At 48.0% G+C, this 23,418-nt stretch overlaps 1 protein-coding gene across 2 annotated transcripts in view; it reads right to left on the reverse strand.

Moving 5' to 3' along the window:
* The window catches only part of SSRP1 (structure specific recognition protein 1), a 168,038-nt gene that overhangs the window by 34,233 nt on the left and 110,387 nt on the right, over positions 1 to 23,418 (reverse strand). For both annotated transcript variants that reach the window (XM_085651439.1, XM_085651440.1), the window contains exons 11-12: positions 1,183 to 1,315; positions 275 to 320 (exon numbers count right to left, since the gene is read on the reverse strand). In XM_085651439.1, coding sequence (XP_085507565.1) covers positions 275 to 320; positions 1,183 to 1,315 — 179 coding nt within the window. The remainder of the gene's footprint in view (positions 1 to 274; positions 321 to 1,182; positions 1,316 to 23,418) is intronic.

Genomic DNA, 23,418 nt, shown 5'->3' on the forward strand with positions numbered 1-23,418 from the left:
TAGAGTGCCTGTGGCAGTAAAATGGGTCTAGGAAATGGGTCAGCACTGGCAATTTACAAAAGGAGACACACACAGGAACAGTTCTGAGAGGAGGTGCTGCGTTTGAAGACACTGATGAATATGGACCTAAGCCCTTAAGCCACAGAGGGAAACCAGGATAGAGCAAGAGGAGAATGCACAGCGTGAACTAAAACGGAGGAACCAAGCGCACGCTTAGTCAAGTACCCGTAACAGACATGAAGATAGAACTGCTTTGGATCCAGGAGACACTTACTCTTCAGCCACCTCCTCCTCCTCTTCTCCGGGGTTGAAAGATTCATCTGAAAGCAAAACAGAAGGGTTGGTGCAAATTAAATTTGAAGCAGGAATGCATACTAGGGGAGAGGCGCTGGTTAACCATCATATCTCCATCAGGGCGGTGGCTACTTTTACCGGTTTGGAAATTAAACCAAATCTCATTGAGGACTGTTTGTATCTGCCATTTGTATTTAGTGTCAGAGCAATACAAGACATTTCTCTAAACCTGCAAAAAACGACCACGGGGATGCACTGCCCCGAATCTCAAACTTAAAAAGGCTGCAATCATCAATTCTAGTGTATGCCCTCACATTGTGGTTGGGGAGACCAGATACAATCTTTCCACATCCCAAAAGCAGTGGTAGTAGGAGATGCCCTAAGTGTCATGTCCCAACGATGCAGCAACACTGTGTAAGTCTTAAAATGCACTCTGTTTACTCTGCAGTGAGCACTAATAACTAGCTCAGTAATAAGAACAGAATAGCTGGTGGAGAGGCATGCTACTAGACAAGTATGTTTTGGCATCAGATGCTTAAATGAGTAATACAGCAGTGGGGGGGGGGGTGGGGAGTGTTCTATGTGGCAAGTCAAACATCAAGGGGTGGTCCTCTTCATTCTGGAGAGCACCAACCTTGAGGTGCGCTCTCGCTACTGGGCTATGTTCTCACCAGGAGGGAGAGCAGGCCATGGAGAGGGTGCTCTCCCCACGAGGGAAGGCTGACACTCTACCTCAGGGTGGCAGCTGAGAGAGGTCATCGCCATGTTAGAGAGGAGACCCTTGAAATGCCGTTAACTGCCTGGAGGAGACACCATTTGGGAGAGCGCAATCCGAGGACGATAGGCACAGATAGTGGGTGCTGCAGAGGGAACAGAACGGCAGCTTACCAGTCTCATCACCAGAGTCATCGCTGCTGCCATGCTCCTCCCGGATCTTGCCTTCCGCCTTCATGCGCTCCAAGTAGGCGTCATGCTGATCGTCATCTGAATCCGCATATTCATCATAGCCTTGCTTCATGCCCTGCAACATGGAGACAGGTCAGAGAACAAACTGGCAACAAATCACCACCCACCAGGCACAAGCAGCCGATACATCTACTGCCCCAGGTGATACACACAGGCATCTTGCAGGCAAAAGCCTATACCTCAGGCAACACATGTGAGCACAGGAGATATCATGGCTTTCAAACCAACCACCTGGTGAGAGCATGCAGAGGGGTATCCCTACAATATCAAGGGCTTTAAGTAAATGCTGGCAAAAGGCACACTTTCCATCTCGCCTCTCAAGGTGACGCACATCTAGCATTCCAGGCACTGTACAGCACAGGCCAGTCCCACTGCTTGATAAAACAGCTCCCATGAATATCAATGGATAAAGCACCTATGAAGGCAAAACATTCACACTGGGAACCTAAGCAGATATCAAAAGCCTATTTAGAACCATTGTTTCTAACAGGAAACATGTCTCCCAATGGCCTGTCTGCTCCAAACAGCACACAACAGAACCTTAAAACTAGCACAAGAATCAGACAGTCACCTAATGAGCACAAATCCTCAACCGTCTTATCAGAGTACGAAGCAAAAACCAAGCACCATACTCATACTTTCCTGTCTTTGACTAACGGATCAAGTTTTCTAACAGACAATTGGGCCATCAGTCATTTCCACAGAATTTGAGGTGAAGCTCTTCAACTGAGGCAAAAGAGTGCGCCTCCCTGCAGAGAGAGTGTAGATGCTACAAAATATATTGCAGAACAGCAATTACGGAACACAGTAAATTTGGTTGCGCATTTGTTTGAGAGACTGCTTGGGCGACATCCTACCTCACCTTTCTAACAGGAACACAGGTTTCTTATCTATCCAGGAGACATACTGTGTGATACCGGATGTCTGTCTCTTCAAGGCAAATCAGTCCACCCTCGGCAGCTCCAGCAGATTCCTAATCCTGCTAAATTTTACACTCTGGAGGTAGGGGGATTAAGTTTTCCCTGGCGAGTTCTGCAATCCTAAAGATACCTTTTACCAAGACAAAGGTTCGCTTGTGCTTGAATCCGCATGCCATGGACTTGTAGACTATGGGAAGTAAATGAAGAGAATCGTGGCAAGCATCTATGCCTCTCTTTCCCGAGGGTTCAAGATGCCCATAAACCATCAGCAGTACAGTCCTGTGCTCAAGAGTCGCATCCTGCACATTTCAGTCACATTCGAGCTCGTGTGTGGCAGGAACGAGTACCAACCAGGAGCAACCAAGTTTTGGGTAAGGGACTTATCCCAGAGAGTTCTCTGGTCATTCTCATAAGTCCAGTGGCCGGCCCTTTTGGGAGTCTGACCTCTCCATAGGAACGGCTACAGTCTCGTGAGAGAAATCGGAACGAGGCAGGCACCAGACTGGAGCCAGACGAACCACTGACTTGCTGCTGAAAGTGTCTGATCCACACTTAATTCCTTAGTTACCAAGAGTCTTTACACGAGGGTAGGGTTGAGTGTAAGCCGATTTCTGCCTCGTGCCTGCATGGGCTGAACCTCTTGACTAATGACTAACAGGGATGATCTTATACAGCTAAAGTTTGAGGCGAACTCTCTCAAAGATCGTCCTCTCAAACCCACCGAGGACTCTGGTTCGAGGAGGAGACTGCCCGGCTAGAGTATGCCACGACAAGCTCCTCAATGTAAGCCGGTGACTGCAAAATGGTCGTTTTCTTCATTGAGGTGCTGGCAGCAGGGTATGAAACCAATTTGTTGTAGACACAGCAATGACAGCTGAGGGAACCCACTGCACTGCAACAGCCAAGCGATGCAACTCACTCAGAGTGCGTTTTTATACTATGTATGACTGCTGGAGCGCTAGCACTAACAAGGGACTGGAGCATGGATGAGTGCTCTTACCACTAATACGGGACTGAAACATGGATGAGTGCTCTTAGGGCTAATACGGGACCGGAGCATAGGCGCGACCTCCTTTATGGCACAGTACTTCCTCTGTGCTCATAACAGGCTGATGTAGACTCTTGGCATGCATTCTCCCAAATTGGACGGCAACATCACAGATGCGCTGCAATTTAGACTCTGCTAGTGGTGAGGCCATTTGAATAGTACACCCTAAATAAAGGGGTTTCTTTGCTCTAGGCATGGCTGAAGAGCACCATGTAAAACAATTTAGTTTAGTCACAGTGCTTCCACTTGACAAATTCCTATCCTGAAACCTTCTTAGAGGACAACAGCGAACGCATACAAGAGGCAAATCGTGCACCAGTGGCCCAATTAAACTCAGCCCAGAGGAGCCGGCTGCAGTGGTGGATTCAGGTGTCAGGTTTTTACAGGTCCGGATGCCTCAGTCTTCACTTTGGAGTTTCTTCAGAACAGGTCAGCTGTTTACAGGAGGTCTCGAGTCTTTTCCGAAGGCAGACAGTGCTCCCAAGTTTCTGGAGTAACAGCTGCAGGACGAGTCAACGTTGGCGCTGCTTTCGATGAGGGATGCAGAGGCCGGAAGGGTTGGTACCAGGTCGGCTGCTTCTGGTCTGCTTTTGTAGCTCTTCTGTGTCCTCTCTTCTAAGGTAGTCCGGATCTGCTACTCTGGTGCCAGGGGCTCACCTAAATACTGAATTATGGGGCGTAAGGGGATTGTAGGGTAGTAGCCAATGGGCTAGTGACCCTTGGGGTCACTACGCCCCCTATATGATCACTTTGTGGGAAGCGGGCATAACCCTGTCCCAGAATTCCTAGGTATGCCATCACAAAAATGGATTCTCCTAAAAAATCATGTCCACCTCACAGTAGCCCACCTTAGGGGTGGTGTTAGCCTGAGGATGGCACGCCTACATGAATAGCTAACTTTCCAGTCTGTCCAGGTGCCTAAGGGGCTCTGGTCGGGGGGAGGACGGGGGCTTCCTCTCCTGTGAGGGAAGCCAGATTGGCATTACAACGGTAGAAGCTTCTTTGAAGCTCGCCTGACCAAGGAGGCCAATGAACAGGTCATCCTGTGGGAGGGGTGTCACACCATCTTCCCCGACAGGCTTTTGTTCTGGGTCTCCTGAGAGCAAAGGCTCTCACCCTAGGTGGTCAGAACAAAGTCTCAGGTGGCAGGCTGGCAGAAACCAGTCAGCAAGCACACCAGAGGCTGGTAGGTTTTCAAAGGGTACCTCTAAGGTGCCCTCCAAGTACATGTATTGGTAAATTTGACACTGGCATCAGTGTTGGTTCAACAATACGAGGTGTTTGATGCACACATCCCTATTTTCAGTGAAGCCATCATGTAGCCCGGGACCTCGTTTTCACCAGTGTCCAGCACATGTTTTAAAACGGCTTCCCTGGTCACTTGTACTGGCAGTAATAAGACTGAAGAGCACAAGGGCATATCTGCTCATACAGGTATGCCCTCACATGCAATATTCAGTGCCCTTCCTTAGGGCTGTTAGGTCTGCTGTAGGGTGACTAACAAATACATGCAGTGGTAGGGGACATGGCACACTGTGTGATATGTGTTTCCACTTTGGTCCGCACCAAGACATGCAGCCTGAAGTGCCAGCCACGCATGTGCTTGTTATGGGGTCCCTTAGTGCGGCAGAAGTTTTGCTGCAGTACCTAGGGGCCCTATTTAGTACCTCAGGCTCTAGGTATCGGGGTACCATTTACTAGTAATTTAGAGGGTGCTAGAGGATTTGCCAATTAGGAGAACAGTTGTACTATTTTTAGGAAATGAATACTGGTACTGGGGCCCTGGTTAGCAGGAACCTGGTGCACTTCAGTCAAAGTTGCATCAAATACTAGGCAAAATGTGTGTGGTGTGGGAGGGGGGTGGACACTGCAACAAAAACCCAGTTTCCTACACAAACTCTATAACAAGAACCTAAAAAAGGCATTGCTGCCATCAAGAAGACTTCCGCAAGTTGATCATGTGTTCACTGGTGCCTAAGGAATACTCCAAGACTGGTTTCACCATTCGCTACTTTGGAAATCTATTCCCCACTTGTGCGTAAGGTAGGCTAGATACAAGATTCAAATATATCAACAATGGTGGACAACACTGGTGCACCAGACTGTATAACACGACCTCTGGTGACGTGGAGGGCGGTCATTCTACTGCTATTACATTTGCTCAAAAAATAGCAAGTGGCAGACCCATATGCAGCGGTCTTAAGATTGTACGTTTCATGTATATTGTGATACCCGTCTTCCTACTTTAATATTTCCCCTTCAAAATATTCAGATTTTTTCAAATGAGGTTAGGAACATGGAATCGTTAATAACTGAAGACGCATGGGTAGTCCAATTTTCAAAAATATTTAATCCCAAGGGTGTATCATTGCAAGATCAAAAAGATGATATAGCCGTTAATTTCGCAACTACGACTCTACTGAGTATGTCCATTACGATTGGTGAGGTTGAAGATGCATTGCTGAAGGGCATTTCTGCAAAAGCCCCAGGGCCGGACGGTGTCCCTTTAGATATGTTCAAAGGTAATCACCTAATATGGGCAGCGCTGTTGGCAAATGTTTTTAAATCAGTAATAGTGGGCCGCATCCCTGACTCATGGAAAGAAGCCGTGGTGGTCCCAATTTATAAGAAGGGCAGTAGGAATGATCCTATTTGCTATAGGCCTATTTCCCGAATTGACGCAACATGCAAAGTCTTGGGGAGGGTAATTCTGGCCCGTCTTGAGCTCTAGGCTAATGAGTCCAGCCTGATATCCCACTCACAATACGGCTTCAGAAAGGGTATGGGTACGAACGAACAATGCCTCAATTTGTCCTTAGTCATGGGCAAGTACATGAAGGCCAAGAGAGAATCGATCCACTTGGCCTTCATGGACTTATCCAGCGCATTTGACACGGTGAATAGGGGGAAGCTGTGGCTGCTCATGGAAAAGATGGGCTTTGAGGAGGCACTTATTACCCTTCTACGTAGGATGCACTCATCTACCTCCGTTTCTATACGCTGTGGACCAGGAGGAGAAACATCTAGGTCCATCGCATCAACAGAGGGCGTACGACAGGGATGCATTTTGTCCCCCTTTTTATTTCTTTTATATACAAATGGGGTGGAGAAATTCCTAATAGAGCAGCACTTGGACTATCTGACTGTAGGAGGATGCTCGGTTCTCTTGTTATCATACGCGGATGACACCGTATTGCTGACCTTAACGGCCAAAAGTCTTTAAAAAAACACTGATTTTACTGATTTTATGACGGACTTGGATCTTAAGGTCAATGTTAAAAAGTCTTATATCATGGTCTGTGGCCCTAAAAATACAAAAACATTTGTGGTAAACGGTAGAACCATTGAAAAGGTCCCTTCTTTTACATATTTAGGGCATGTTTTTAACATCAAATTGAACTGGGACAACTCGATTACGGCCAGGGCCCAACAGACCAGTAGAATTATAGAGGGCCTGTTTTGCTTGGCGTGCAAATTAGGACATAAGCCAGTGGCAGAAATTCTTACCATATATAAATCAAAATGCCGGTCAGTTACAACTTATGGGGCAAGTCAAAAAACCAGTCAATTACAAATTTTGGAAAACAAATTTATAAAAAGATTGCTGATGGTTCCCATTAGCTCTCCTACAAAATGTTGTCATTCTGAGCTGGGATTGGATTTTGTTGAAGATAGAGTTAAAGTCGCGCCCCTGATTTTATAGGGGAACGTGTGGTCATCGGAAGAACTATCATTTACCAGAGCGATTATTAGAGATTGTTTAAATTTAGAACACGTATCGTCCATTCCCTGGCTCTGTTATGTTAAAAATGCTTTAAGCAAGATTCGCCTAGGAAATTATTTTGAAAATCCTGATGGCATACCCTCTAATAGAAAATCAATGATTAAAAATGCCTATTATAACGAGTTAGTCACATCTAACCTGGCTGATGAGACCCCATGCCATGGGTTGATAAATCTTCAACAATTTTACCTATCTTTTAGCACTCGTACACATTCCTGCTTCCTTCCGACGAGGTTTCGTCTCTGTACATTGCACTTTCTTGTGGCTTTTCCCAATCAGATGAGTTGGTGTGAGTGACTGACTCCCTGTCCTTGTAATAACTTAGCTAAACAAAGTACATTGCACATTATGCTGTTTTGCGTTTTATATAAAGATATAAGGGCTTGTTTTATTAGGCCCATCCGGAGGGAAATCGACCCTTGCTCATATCAGGATGGTTTTAATTATTTGCGTTCTTTGCCCAATGCCGTCACATGTTGTGCTGTGTTAAATTTTATTAGAACTGTTCTGCGAATCAGGAAAAGATATGAATTGTGATAGGGAAACCTGGAACTAGGGCCTCAAGTAATTTTAGTTATTTATTTATTATGACACCCTTGGATTGATATAAAGAGAATGGTAGTTTATAGAAAACCCTACTATGAGATTTTATATGTTGTTTGGCTATACTTCGTATGTGTAAAATGTAATATGGAATACTATTTTTAAGTAGTGTTTTATTATTGTAACCATGTACTTTTATGATTCACATGCATCGAATAAAGTTTTTCAAACTAAACGATATTTCATTTGGATTGTGATGTTTGAGGAGTTCTTTAGACCTAGAGCAGCCTGTAACCAGGGGAAGAGACAAACCCCTCCCCCATCAGCTGAAATGTAACTTGCATTCTACAGAGATAATCTGGTCACAAACTCATACCCCAAAAGAAATACCTGCTCATATTTTGGTGGAATTTCTCCCCACAGGGCTCTTTAAAGTCACCACCCAAAGGGGCAAGTTGAAGGAATGTCCATGTCTCTGCATGGAGATAACGGGTCAACATTACCCCTTCGAAAATGTCAGACGCTTTACTGTTTATTTCTATAAGGTTATGTACAGTATCTTACGAGAACTCCAGAAGCGTAGACAAATGCTACGCCAATTGTATTGCATGCACAGGGGTGTGGAATTTGTATAGCCCAACGCCCGAAACATTTTTTGGGGAGAAGGAGAGGAATATGCTACTTACCAGTATGCATCTGTTCTTGGCATGTAGAGCTGCAGAGTCACACACTGAGGATAAGATCGCCATCTGGTGTTGGGCTCGGATGATTGCAGGTTGTTGTTGTCTTCGGAAGAAGCCTTTGGTCACGAGGTTGGTGACTCCTCCCCTGGACAACAGTGCGCATGGGCATCCACTCCATCGTTAGATTGTTTTTCGCCATGATGGGAAAAGATGGAGTGTATAGAAATGAAAGAAAGGATGTCCATGTGTAATGTCTAAGTAAGACGGATGCTGGAACAGATACAGGTCCCGGGGAGGCGGGCGGGCGTGTGTGACTCTGCAGCTCTACATGCCAAGAACAGATGCATACTGGTAAGTAGCATATTCCGTTCGAGGCATATGAGCTGCAGATCACACACTGAGGATAGATTATACAGCAGTGCTTCCCCTTAGCGGTGGTCGCCTGTATCCGTTGCAGCAGCTTGAAATAAAGTTTTTAGGACAGCCTGGCCCACGGAGGCCTGTTGTTTGGCCTGCACGTCAACACAATAGTGTTTAGTGAAGGTATGCGTGGTAGACCACGTGGCTGCCTTGCAAATGTCTTCTAAGGGAATGTTGCCTAAGAAGGCCATAGAAGCCCCTATTTTACGCGTGGAGTGCGCCCTAGGGGGAACTGTAAGTGTACGTTTAGCCTTGAGGTAGCATATTTGGATGCATTTAACTATCCACCGGGCTATTCCTGATTTGGAGATCGGGTTGCCTTTGTGTGGTGGTGCGAAAGCAACAAAGAGTTGTTTTGTCTTTCGAAAGGGTTTTGTCCTGTCGATGTAATAAAGCAAGGCTCTTTTGACATCTAAGGTATGTAGGGCCCTTTCAGCTACGGAGTCTGGGTTTGGGAAAAAGACCGGTAGCTCTACTGATTGGTTAAGGTGGAAAGGGGAAATCACTTTGGGAAGAAATTTAGGGTTTGTCCTAAGAACCACTTTGTTACGGTGTAGTTGTAAGAAAGGTTCCTCTAGTGTAAGGGCTTGTATTTCACTTACTCTGCGTAGGGAAGTGATTGCGATAAGGAAAGCTACCTTTCATGTTAGGAATTGCAATTCACATTTGTGCATAGGTTCAAATGGGGGACCCATGAGTCTTGTTAGAACCACATTGAGATTCCACACTGGTGCAGGTGGCAATCTTGGGGGAAGAATTCTTTTGAGACCTTCCATAAACGCTTTGATGGCTGGTACCTTGAAAAGGGACAGGTGTTGCCTATTTTGCAAGTAGGCTGCCAAGGCTGCTAGGTGTAAACGTATAGAGGAATACGCTAGATTGCATCTTTGCAAGTGTAGTAGATAGCAAATGATGTTTTGGATGGAGCATCCAATGGATGTATGTCATTATTAGCGCAGTAGATGGCAAATCGTTTCCATTTAGCGGCATAACACGCTCTAGTAGTAGGGCGTCTGGCTTCCTTTATGATATTCATACAGTCTGGAGGGAGATTGAGGTAGCCGAACTCTAAGACCTCAGGAGCCAGATCGCTAGGTTCAGTGTTTGAGGATCTGGGTGTCTGATTTCTCCATGGTTCTGGGTTAATAGATCCGGGGAGAGGCGTAGCCTTTGATGTGGAACTAAAGATAGTTCCAGAAGTGTGGTGAACCACGGTTGACGTGCCCAAGTGGGAGCCACTAGTATTAGTGTTAGTGACTGTTGTTTCAGTTTGCGTACCACAAATGGAACCAGTGGGAGAGGCGGAAAGGCGTACGCAAATCTGCCTGACCAGTTCATCCATAGGGCATTGCCCTTCGACTGTGGGTGTGGAAACCTGGCGGCGAAGGTTGGGCATTTTGTGTTTTCGGGAGTGGCGAACAGGTCTATGTCTGGTTGTCCCCACTTTTGGAAGAAGGGGAGTAGAACCTTGGGGTGTAGTTCCCATTCGTGGATTTGCTGTGTGTGGCGACTTAGGAGGTCGGCCACTTGATTGTGGATTCCTGGGAGATGTTCTGCTAACAGGTAGATGTTTTGGGGAATTGCCCATCTCCAGATTTGCTGTGCCAATTGGGACAGTTGGAGAGAGTGTGTCCCTCCCTGTTTCTGTATATAATACATTGTCGTCATGTTGTCCGTGCGTATGAGGACAGTTTTGTTCTTTAGGTGAACTTGAAAGGATTTTAGTGCTAGGAACACTGCTAAGAGTTCCAGGTGGTTGATGTGGAGCAGTTTTTGTTGACTGGTCCATCTGCCCTGAGTGGTATGGTGAAGAAGGTGGGCTCCCCACCCTGTGAGAGATGCGTCTGTAGTTAGTACAACTTGTGGAAGAGGCTCTAAGAACGGTCGCCCTTTGGACAGGTTGATGGTGTTCCACCATTTCAGTGAGCGAAGTGAGCGACTGTCCACCAACACCAGATCGGTAAGTTGTCCGTGAGCTTGGTTCCACTGTTGTGCTAAACATTCCTGTAAGGGACGCATTTGAAGTCGTGCGTGTGGGACTATGGAGATGCATGACGCCATCATGCCTAGGAGCTGCATGAACACTCTTGCTGGAAGAGATGGATGAGTTTGAAATTGAGAGATGAGGTTTTGTATACTGGCTATCCTGGCAGTGCTGGGATAAGCAATGGCTTTGGAGGTATCTATGGCTGCTCCTAGATACTGATGTAAGTGGGAGGGTTGTAGGTGGGATTTGGGGTAGTTGATAGTGAATCCCAAATCGTGGAGAGTTTGAATCGTGCGATGAGTGTGGAGAACGCATTTTTGGTATGTGTTGGCTTTTATGAGCCAATCGTCCAGATAGGGGAAGACATGGATCTGTTGTCTTCTGAGATGCACTGCCACGACTGCTAGGCACTTGGTGAACACTCTGGGTGCCGTTGTTACTCCGAATGGGAGAACTGTAAATTGATAGTGTTGCCCATCTACCACAAATCGTAGATATTTTCTGTGAGCGGGATGCATAGGGATGTGAAAGTATGCGTCCTTGAGGTCCAATGTGGCGAGGAAGTCTCCCTGTTGTAAAAGTGGGAGGACTTGTTGGAGAGTGGTCATATGAAAATGATCCGAATGTATATACTGGTTTAGTAGTCTGAGATCCAGTATGGGCCTTAGTGTTTTGTCCTTTTTGGGAATGAGGAAGTATAGAGAATATACCCCTTTTCCCTGATGTTGAAGGGGGACTGGTTCTATCGCATGTTTTTGTAACAGGGATTGAACTTCTTGTTTGAGGAGAGAGAGATGATGTGAGGACATTGGACGTTGTTTGGGCGGTATGTTTGGGGGGGATTGTATGAGTTCGAGGCAGTAGCCAGACTGGATAATCTGTCTTACCCATCTGTCTGTGGTGATGGAAGTCCAGACAGGTAGGAATTGTTGGAGTCGCCCCCCGACCGGAGTGGAATGGTCTGGGGGGAGTGGTGGCAAGTCACTGTTTGGTGGCTGGTGAGGTGCGGGTGTTGTTGTTGTTGCCCCGCCCTCGACCTTTGTTATTGTTTCCCCTATAACCTCCCCGGAAATAACCTCTGTTAAGGGATGTTTGTCCAGAATTTTTAAAGGTGGACGTGGTCTCAGTTGATGTGTTTTTGGAGCCTCCTCTATAAAAGGAGCGACGAAAGGAACCCCGGTTTTGAGGAGACTGCAGTGCTCCCATAGACTTGGCAGTTTCATTATCCTTTTTCATTTTTTCTAATGCAGTATCCACTGCAGGGCCAAATAACTGCTCTTGGTTGAAAGGTTGAGCTAGAATTGCGGTTTGAACCTCCGGTTTAAAACCGGAAATACGGAGCCAGGCATGTCGTCTGAGTAAGACGCTAGTATTGACCGCTCTAGAAGCAGTATCTGCTGCATCTAAGGCGCATTAGATATTAATTTGCCTTCTTGGATGAGGTCAGAGGCCTGGGACTTAAGGGGTTCAGGCAGATGTTGCATAAGGTCCTCAAGTTGGTCATAATGCGCCCTATCATACCTGGCTAACAGGGCCTGGGTATTCGCAATACGCCAATGGTTAGCCGCCTGCGCGGCGACCCGTTTGCCTGAGGCTTCTAAAAGCTTAGACTCTTTGTCTGGGGGAGGCGTTTCTCCAGTTGTCTGTGAGTTAGCGCGCTTCCTGGCATTTGATACGACTAAGGAGTCTAAAGGGAGCTGGGCCTTAATGTATGCAGGGTCTTGCGGGGCTGGTCGGTACTTTTTTTCGATGCGTGGGTTGAGAACCCTAGCTCGAACAGGGTCTTTAAAGACTTCAGTAGCATGCTTTATAACCCCTTTGATCATGGGCAGTATGTGAACAGTCTTTTGTGACTGCTCAAAGGTATCAAGGAGAAAGTCCTCTTCAAGGGCGTCTGTGTGCATTGTGACGCCGTGGAATGTTGCTGCTCTATTTATAAGTTGGCCAAACCCTAGGTGGTCATCAGGAGGGGAGGGCTTGGAGGGGTAGGTAGTGGGGTCAGGCATGTCAGGTATAGGATAAGACCAGTCATCCACGGGTGCTGGGTCTGGGAACGTAAAAGGGTCGTTTGGATCAACAGGATCATTAAATAAATCAGGGTCCGCCCCTCCCCCTAAGTCATCATTATCATCCTGTGGAGGAGGTGAATGATAGGGAGATGGTAAAGGTAAAGGTAAAGGAGAATCAGGAGGAGGAGGGGGGGGGACGGGTTAGAAGGTAATACAGGAGAGGAAGGACGAAGTGGTGAAGTGGCACAGTCCTTTTTCCGTATGGGAGCTGGGGGAGGTGTAGTGTCCAGCTTCCGCTTTTTATATGGGATGGCAGTCACATGTCCAGTGTTAGGATTGATGTAGATCCGCTTTTGAGTAGGATCTGGTCGAAAAAGTTCATCTGGCTCCGAAGGTGGTGGCTGCGATGTCCGCTTCGGGTCTTTATGAGCTTTTTTCGGTGGGGACGCAGTTTTCGGTGCCGATGATGTTTTCGGTGCCGAAGGATGTGTCGGGTCCGATGGATTTTTCGGTGCCGATGTATGTTTCGGTGCCGATGGACTTTTAGGCATCGATGTCGAAGAACGTTTCGGTGCCGGTGGAGACTTCGGTGCCGAGGAACGTTTCTGTGCCGAAGGAGATTTCGGTCTTGGAGCCTGTTTCGGTGCCGACAGTGGTTTTTTGGGTGCCGAGGGTGTTAAAGGCACAATCAGGTGAGGTTTGCTCGAGCCCGAGCCACCCACAGGCTTAGATGTCTTCGGAGCTGGGCCCGAGGGCGGGGCTTCTGAAGAGGATTTCCGGTCGCGACTGGGCCCAGCTGGCGGAGTCTTGACCAATGCTTTTTTGGATGGGGCAGGGGCAGGGGGGGTGGTACTCACACGCTGCCCTGGAGTGATGAGGTCATCGGAATCGTCGGCTTCGGACACGATCTCGAGATCTTCGGTGTCGTCTTCGGGAACATCTTGAGCAAAGATGTCCTCCGGTTCTGGAGCTGGTTTGGCCATAATATGGCGTCGAGCTCTTCGGTCCCGGAGGGTCTTCTTCGAACGGAAAGCGGAACAAGCTGGACAGGTGGACTCGTTGTGTTCCGGCGACAGGCAGAGGTTACAAACCTCGTGGTGGTCACTGTGGGGGAACTTCGCTCCACACTGGGGGCATTTTTTGAAGGGTGTCCTGTCCATCAGCCGCTGGCGGAACCGGTCCGAGTTGAGTTCGACGTCGATGGAATGAAGATTAAGGAGTTAAATTGATTGCTAGAAGTTTTCTGCTGGAGCGGAAAAAAGTTCATCCGAACCCAATGGCGGAAAAAAACAATCTAACGATGGAGTGGATGCCCATGCGCACTGTTGTCCTGGGGAGGAGTCACCAACCTCGTGACCAAAGGCTTCTTCCGAAGACAACAACAACCTGCAATCATCCGAGCCCAACACCAGATGGCGATCTTATCCTCAGTGTGTGATCTGCAGCTCATATGCCTCGAACACAAGTTTTCATGTTTATCTTTTACTTGGGACAAGTAGTGCCAACTCCCTGCAGCACATCCCCCTTTGGCCGCCAGGCTGCAGTACCACTTTACGGATCTGGGGAGAACGTTTTCGCCAGTTATGGTAATATCTGACCAAATGTTAATGCGTTTTGAACTTGCATTAATGCAAAGCTAATATTAAGGTGAGCGCTCCAAGAAAATGTAAGCTCTGACTGCAGTACTGACTGATTCCAGTATAAAAATGTGTACACGTTTGCCATCTTTAACAATGAGGATACACAGGTTTCCCCGAATACTCTGGGATTAGATGCAAATTTCTGATTAGATGCAAATATTTGCAGAAGCTTGAAAGCAAGATTGATTATTGCTTGCAAAATAAAACGTGTACAAAAAAATGTCACTAGGAAAAAAAAAGTTTTGCTAAACCACTGTTAAAATGTAGGTACCATTTCTTTAAAACATTGCTTATTAAAATGTTTTGATGCATGTTAGTATTTCCAAAAATATTCATTATGGAAAATCAGTCTAACCAACTTAAACAAGATAATAAACAAGTATTGGTAGAGCCAATAGATCTGGCATTGATGGTCAGCCTTGTGTCAATGCGGGTCTGGTTTTGACATGGTTTTTGTAAAACATTGTTGTGGGACCTGCCAGGCTCCCACCATTATAACAAACATTAGCAAAAAGCAAAAATAATTTTGGGTTTAAAAAGCAGGCATTAATCCTGCAGTGCCTGGCGCTGAACAAAACTACTTTACATGCAGATATACCCCTTGTGAAAGAGCAGAATGCTGTCCCTCACAGTGAAGCCAGCCGACAGAGTGATAGAATGAATATGCTACTTACCAGTATGCATCTGTTCTTGGCATGTAGGGCTGCTGACATTCATATCTGTGCATAGATCGCCGCCTAGTGTTGGGTCCGGATGTTTGCACGTTGTTGTCCTGGAAGAGTCTTCGAAGTATCCTTGGATAGGTGACTCCTCGCCTGGACTACAGTGCGCATGGGCATCCTCTCCATCCTCAGATTGTTTTTCGCCATTGTGGCAGTGATGGAGTAGATACAGAAAGTGATGACCATGCTTGCAGTAATTCTGAGAGCTGCAGCTGCGACAGGCGCCGGGGAGGAGGGAGGGCGATATGAATGTCAGCAGCCCTACATGCCAAGAACAGATGCATACTGGTAAGTAGCATATTCAGTTCGAGGCATGTGGGCTGCTGAATTCATATCTGTGCATAGAATACATAGCATTGCCCTCTATTAGCGGCGGCTACCCGTGCCAGCTGCAGCGGTCTGAAAAAGTGTCTTGAGAACAGCCTGTCCTACAGCTGCCTGCTGTTTTGACTGCACATCTACACAATAGTGTTTTGTAAATGTGTGTGTAGTGGACCATGTGGCTGCTCTGCATATATCATGCAGGGGAATATTTCCTAGGAAGGCCATGGAAGCCCCCAACTTACGTGTTGAGTGGGCTCGTGGTGGAATAGTTAATGTGCGTTTTGCCTTTTGATAACAGATTTGAATACACTTAACTATCCATCTGGCTATCCCTGCTTTGGAGATGGCGTTACCTTTGTGGTGTGGGGCAAAGGCAACGAACAGTTGTTTTGTCTTCCTGAAGGGTTTAGTCCTGTCGATGTAGTACATGAGGGCCCTCCGTACATCTAGTGTATGTAGTGCCCTTTCTGCAACAGTTTGTGGGTTTTGGAAGAAAACGGGCAGTTCAATAGTCTGATTCATGTGGAACTGCGATATTACCTTGGGCATGAATTTGGGGTTGGTACGTAGTACGACCCTGTTGGCCTGAACCTGTATAAATGGCTCTTGAACGGTTAGTGCCTGGAGTTCACCAACTCTTCTTAGGGAAGTGATCGCTACCAGGAAGGCCACTTTCCAGGTAAGGAATTGAATCTCGCATGAGTGTAGAGGTTCAAAGGGTGGACCCATCAGGCGTGTGAGGACCAAGTTGAGGTTCCACATTGGAGCCGGTGGGTGACTAGGTGGAATGACTCGTTTGAGCCCTTCCAAGAATGCTTTGATGGCAGGCACTCTGAATAGAGAGAGGTGCTGCCTGGTTTGCAGATAGGCTGATATTGCGGTCAAATGGACACGTATAGAGGTGTACGCCAGATTGCATCGGTATAGGTGTAAGAGGTAACAGATGATGTTTTGGATGGATGCGTCCAGCGGGTTGATGTCATTATTACCGCAATAAATGACGAACCTTTTCCATTTGGCTGCATAGCAAGCTCTGGTAGTGGGTCTCCTGGCCTCCTTGATGATGTCCATACAGTCAGGTGGCAGGTTGAGATAGCCAAACTCTAGGACTTCAGGAGCCAGATCGCCAGGTTCAGCTGTTGCGGATCTGGGTGCTGAATCTCTCCATGGTTCTGCGTCAAATGTGCGGGTTTGATCCGCAGTCTTTGATGCGGCACCACAGAAAGTTCGAGGAAGGTGGTATACCACGGCTGGCGTGCCCACGTGGGAGCAACTAGGACGAGTGTCAGGGAGTGTTGTCGGAGTTTGCGAGCAACCAGCGGTATCAACGGCACTGGGGGAAAAGCGTACGCAAATCTGCCGGACCAGTTCATCCATATCGCATTGCCCTGCGACTGCGGATGTGGGAATCTGGCGGAAAAGCTTTGGCATTTTGCGTTTTCGCTTGTCGCGCATAGGTCTATCTCTGGATGACCCCACTGCTGGAAGTACGGTTGGAGTACTGATGGGTGTAACTCCCACTCGTGCATCTGGTGGCTGTGTCTGCTGAGCAGATCCGCCATCTGGTTGTCCTTGCCAGGGAGGTGTTCCGCCATAAGGAACATGTTCCTTTGAATGGCCCACTTCCACATGCTCTGAGCCAGATGAGACAACTGTGGAGAGTGTGTTCCTCCCTGTTTCTGTATGTAGTACATTGCGGTCATGTTGTCCGTCCGGATCAACACGACCTTGTTGCATAGATGTACTTTGAATGCCTTCATGGCTAGGAAGATTGCCATCAGTTCCAGAAGGTTGATGTGCATCTTCTTTTGTTGTGTTGTCCATAGTCCCTGCACTGTGTAGTGGAGTACATGAGCTCCCCATCCCTGGAGAGACGCGTCCGCTGTCAGTACTATCTGTGGGACAGGCTCTTGGAATGGTCGGCCCTTGCAAAGGTTTTGTGGATTCCACCAATGCAGAGAGTTGTATGCCCGACCGCTCACCAACACTAGGTCTTTCAACTGTCCTTGAGCCTGATTCCACTGACGTGCTAGGCACTCCTGAAGTGGGCGCATATGTAACCTCGCGTGCGGGACTATGAAGATGCAGGAGGCCATCATGCCTATCAACTGCATAAACACTCGCGCTGGAAGTGAGTGATTGGGTTTGAACTTGGAGATCAGCAGTTGTATGCTGTTGATCCTCACTAAATTTGGCTGAGCTGTGGCCGCCAGAGTGTCTATAGTCGCACCTAGGTACTGTTGTACGTGTGCGGGCTGGAGATGGGACTTTGGGTAATTTAGTGAGAATCCCAGACTGTGAAGAAGGTGAATGGTGCGGGACATGTGGCTTGCACATTGCTGGGCTGACTTCGCTTGAACGAGCCAGTCGTCTAGGTAGGGGTAGACGTGTATATGCTGCCTCCGTAAATGTGCTGCCACCGTAGCTAGGCACTTCGTGAAAACCCTGGGCGCTGTTGTCACGCCGAAGGGAAGGACTTTGAACTGATAGTGCTGCCCCTGAACAGTGAACCTGAGGTATTTTTTGTGTGAGGGGTGGATGGGTATGTGAAAGTACGCATCCTTGAGGTCCAGTGTGGCTAGGAAGTCTCCCTGCTTGAGAAGCGGAAGGACTTGCTGTAGAGTGAGCATGTGAAAGTGCTCTGAAAGAATGTACTGGTTCAGGGGTCTCAGGTCTAATATAGGCCTGAGCGACCCGTCCTTTTTTGGAATTAAGAAGTAGAGGGAGTAAACCCCCGTACCCTGCTCGTGGATGGGTACGACCTCTATAGCGCCTTTTAGAAGCATACTTTGCACCTCTTGCTGTAAGAGCGTTAAGTGCTCTGAGGACATAGGACGGTTTCTTGGTGGTATTGTGGGTGGAGTGGAGGTTAACTCCAGACAGTAACCGTATTTTACAATATCTTTGACCCACCTGTCCGTGGTGATGGAGTTCCACGTGGACAGGAACCTTTGTAGTCTTCCCCCGACAGGTGTTATGTGGTCGGGAGGAAGGGAGAGGGCGTCACTGCTTGTTCTTGGGGGAGGACCTGGTGTTGCCGTAGCCACGTCCTCTGCCCTTTGTACTGGAGCCACGATATCCACCTCGGGTGTTTTTATCGTAGGTGGTCTGTGTATTGCCTTTGTTATACGTTTGTTGTGACCCCTGTCCTCTACCTGCCCCCTTGTTTCCGGGGCGACGAAAGGAGCCGCTCCGAAAGGACTGAGTTTGGAGGGCGCCCATGGACTTTGCAGTGTCCGTGTCCTTTTTTATCTTTGAGGGTGGTGTCAACCTCTGGGCCGAATAAATAGTCGGGGTTGACGGGCTGGTTGAGTATATTGTTTTGTACCTCAGGCTTGAATCCTGAGATTCGTAGCCAGGCATGTCGTCGCAGCATGACGCTTGTGTTTATGGCCCTGGCAGCCGTGTCTGCAGCATCTAGTGCACATTTGATGGAAGCATTTGTGAGTAGCTGTCCCTCTCTGATAAGGATTTCTGCACCTTCTTTGTAGGGGTCAGGGAGGTGTTGAAGTAGTTGCTCCAGTGTGTCATAGTGCGCTCTATCGTAGCGAGCGAGGAGCGCTTGAGTGTTGGCTATGCGCCATATGTTGGCAGCCTGGGCGGCAACTCGCTTGCCGGAGGTCTCTAGCACCTTGGACTCTTTGTCCGGGGGAGGAGCGTCACCTGTCGTTTGCGAGTGTGCCCTCTTGCGAGCATTCGCTACGACGATGGAGTCGAGTGGTAATTGGCCTTTGATGTAAGTAGGATCCCCAGGTGCTGATCTGTATTTTTTATCAATCCTGGGGTTTATCACTCGTGCCCTGGTGGGTTCCTTGAAAATGTCCTTGGCTGGTTTGAGGACCCCCTTCAACATTGGCAGAGTCTTTACATGTCTTTCTGAGGATGCAAAGGTGTCCATTAGAAAGTCATCTTCGATGGTATCTGAGTGAAGCTGTACCCCATGGTTATTTGCAGCACGTTCAATAAGAGCGTTGAACGCCGCAGTATCCTCCGTGGGAGATGTTTTTGCCCCATAGAGTTGTGGGTCCTGTGCATCGAGAGGTGCACTGGGGTCTACAGGGTCGCCCCAAGTTTGATCAGGGTCTTGCTGGTCATCAGGGTCTGTGTCTACATGGTAGGGTGCTTGGTCATCCATGTAGTCCTCCAATGCATCCGTGTCGGAGCGTGTGGGGGAGAACCGGTGTGGATCCTGGTAGGAGGAATGGAAAGGTTCATAAAGGAGAGGTTCTGATTCTACAGGCAGCTTCCTTTTTAGTGGGATCCTGAAAGGGTCCAATGGCGGTTCCGAAGTTATTCTTCGGTCGTGGAGAATCATCCTGCCAGTGTCGGCGTCGATGACACGTGACGGAGACGTCTCAGCCGGTGTAACCGGAGTCTGGGTGACCCGTGTCCTGAGTTGGAACATCTTTGGGATTGTTGACGGAGGCAAGCCGAAGGTAATGTTGGCTGGCACCGTAGAGGCTGCTGGAGCTCCGATCGGACCGGAACCCGACGGGTCTTGGAGGGCCGCCGTGGTTTTGTTGCTTTGCGTCGCACCAGGCCGTACTTGGGGCGTCTTTGAGGCTTTGGCACCGGGCAGGTTCGTAGAGCCGGCCGTGGATTTTTTCGGTGCCGGTGGTTCCTCGAGTCGAGGTGTGGAGATCACCGTCGACGTCTTCGATACGTGAGGCTTCGGTGTCGGCGAGGGAGCGATGCGAGACGAAGCAGGCGGTATGGCCCTCGGTGTCGTTGGCGTCGGTAGCCGAGTAGGTTTCTCGGTGCCGATGGCCTTTTTCCGTTTGTCGACTCCGATGTCGCCCGCTTCAAGTTCGGCACCGAAGTCCCTCTTGGTGCGGTCGGTGCCGACGCGTTGCGCTGGCGTCGAAGGCGTGGAAGGCCTCGCTCCGACCAGCGCCAGTTTCGGTTTCGTAGGAACCGGAGCAGCTTTCGGTTTCGGTTTTGCGGTAGGGAAACCAGCTGGTTTATGCAGCAATGGCTGCCGCTGAACGTCCGAGGCCGGGCCCGAGGGCGGGGCCGAAGAACTGCGGGATGGGTCTCGGGTAAGGCCCGAAGGCGATCCCTCGACCGGAGCCAAAGGCTGTGGCACTGGTGTTTCTTCGGTTTGAACAGGTAGGCCTTGTTCATCATTGGAGCTACTCTCTTCGGCCCCTAAGGCCTCCTCGTCGTCTCCTACCTCGGTGTCGTCTTCACCTCTGTGTAAGAGTGACTCGTCGACCTCGTCCGATCCGGGTTCGTGTTCGGAAACGGGACTGGAGGGTATGACTTCTAATTCTTCGACGTCGGCCTCGTCGAAGATGTCTGTTGGGGCCGGTGCCGCGTGCTGCGCCTCGAGTCTCGCCGCTCTTCGGTTCCGTAGAGTCTTCTTGGAACGGAACCGGGCACAGGCCATGCATGTCGATTCGTCGTGGTCCGGCGAAAGGCATTTGTTGCACACCGGATGGACGTCGATGTGTGGGTACTTCGCATTGCATACCGGACACCTTTTGAATGGCGTCCTGGATTCCATCGTCGAAGTAGTCGATGGACAGGTAAATGCGAAAGAAGTCGGTGCTGAAAGTTAGTAAACTAACAAAATTCTATCGAAACCCGATCGATAAACAGTACCGACGCGAACTAAAGGCCTTTTGGCCTCGACAAAATATTTTCCTAACTTGAGCTAAGATAGCACATCCGAACCCAATGGCGGAAAAAAACAATCTGAGGATGGAGAGGATGCCCATGCGCACTGTAGTCCAGGGGAGGAGTCACCTATCCAAGGATACTTCGAAGACTCTTCCAGGACAACAACGTGCAAACATCCGGACCCAACACTAGGCGGCGATCTATGCACAGATATGAATTCAGCAGCCCACATGCCTCGAACATATTAAAAAAACAAAAGGTCTTGGTTAATGCCAGACCGATTTTGGGGCAAATTCTTAAGGAATGTCACAAAAATGCACCCATGGTATATGTCCTTGCATTAGTGCAGATTTACAGCTTTCATGAATTTTTAATAAGTAGGCCAGGAAATGGTCTTGGAAAATATTTGTGAACTGCATGTGTAGATTTGCTCATGCGACAATGTGCTGAGCGTTTACAAGATCAATTTTCCTCCAATCCCTTTCTTTCCAACTCTGGGAGAATTATTACTTCTGCCCTTGTCAAGAGTAAATTTGCAACCTCTCTCAGTATGGAAAAAGATTAGAGAAGAGCCCTAAAACATGCAAGTTAGTAGGTGTCCACAGACTCAAAAGGACATTGCAAAGCTAGAACTACTGCTGACTGCTACTGCCAGCCCCAGGATGTAGATGTTCGGAGAGGTGTCAAAATCAGTAAATTGCTAAAATTTGAACCCTCTTACATAGTATTTGCCCTGGCATAAGCAGAGAGGTTATTATTGAGCTCTCATGTAATAAGACCGTCGCAATATGACGACGCACTACGTGGCACCAAAAGGACAAGTGGGCTTTTTCACAGGACAAGCAGATTAACGAAGCAACCTATCCCTTGGACAGGTAGATATTTTATTAAATTCCACACCCTGGCATGTAGGTTACCAGATGCTGAATACTGCATACCTTAACTTATTTATTAGAGTGGCACTTGCATCACACAGACGCGCCTGAGTATTTAACATGGCCACAAATCAAAATATTAAAGCAGGCGCCATAACAAGTAAATGTCAAGCAGTAGAAATAGGACGTCTAGAGGGAAGGAAAGGTGAGAGCACCTAGGGTCAGGTAGGAGTAGATGCTATACTTATGGCATGTACAAGACTCGAGGCAAAATATCCAGCCTCACAACCGTGTATGATGCATGAATGTAAATAAAAGACCTCTGGTGCACAATTTGAGTCTGTACACATGAGCTCACCATTCCTCAAGCAGAAAACAATGCAGGAACAGTAAATACACAATCAATATCCTTGTGTCCAGATTTTCTAAAGCTATATTAGCATTGCAAGCACATACACAATCCAATAATAACAAGGCCCATGCACTTCCAAAGTTAGAGAAGGCTGTTTAAGCAGCAAACCTTTCCATCCACATGCACACAGACCTGCAAATCAAAGGATTAGATGGTGAGTTAGCGACTAAAGTGAAGAATCATCTGTAACTGGATATACTGACCAGCCATACTCGAGAGGGACTGTAACAAGTGTGTCCTGATAATAACAGATACATGGTGGTACGGCTGTGTACTTGTGCAAACATGTGGCCTGAATGAATAGAGGCTTGGGAGTAGGGCTGGACTATCCTGCTCTTTCTACACATCAGAAAAGAGTTGGTTGCTGGTAGGGTTAAAGGCCCACTGTGTTCAAGCTGGGCCCTGCACCCAACTTGAAAAGTAAGGGCCAAGGAAGGTTGCAGAAAGTCTATGTACTCCTATACACCTGTGTGGGAACAGGAAGGTGCAGAGTTTGCATTTTCCAGTCCAGTATCGGCCACAGATAAAACCTCGAACCAAGGGCTGCTGTACACCACACGCCTTGGTCCTGATGGCGGGTTGGGGTTCTTCAATATAGAATCTGCCCATGTATGGAAGGGTCCTAGCGTTTGTCTCTCAGTGCCTGGCTTGGAATACAGGATTACTTGCAGATATATCCAGTGCTCCACTGGAAACTCCTGGACTGTATTTCTACAGATGAACACCCTGAGGCATTTCCATCTTATATAAACAGCAGCTATCCTGGTTAATTCCTGTCCTGAGGTGGGCGGTTGCATTTGGGTGGGGGATAACCTCCTGCAGATCACTGGGTCCTTCAGTAGGGGAGCAGCAGTTGAAGTCTTGCTTTAACAGCTCTCCCTAAGGAACACAGACTAGGACAATCTAGTTAGGCCAAACTTTGCAGGTCCTCCAATGTAACATTGGTTAGTGTTTCCTCATGCAGACAATTATGTATTAAACACATGCATGTTAACCTGGCACAGGCGAGTGTAGCTACTAACCTCTTTCTTCTAAAAGGACAGAAACAAAATGGAAGAATGAGATGATCAATGGCCCAATGGAAAGAAAGTAAGCAGAATTTTGGAATGCAAGAGCAATGGGAGTGGGAGAGAAAACCTACAGGTTATGAATTGGGAAATAATAAATGC

This window comes from Triturus cristatus, chromosome 4_1 (genome assembly GCF_964204655.1).
Source record: "Triturus cristatus chromosome 4_1, aTriCri1.1, whole genome shotgun sequence".
NCBI classification, from domain to species: Eukaryota; Metazoa; Chordata; class Amphibia; order Caudata; family Salamandridae; genus Triturus; species Triturus cristatus.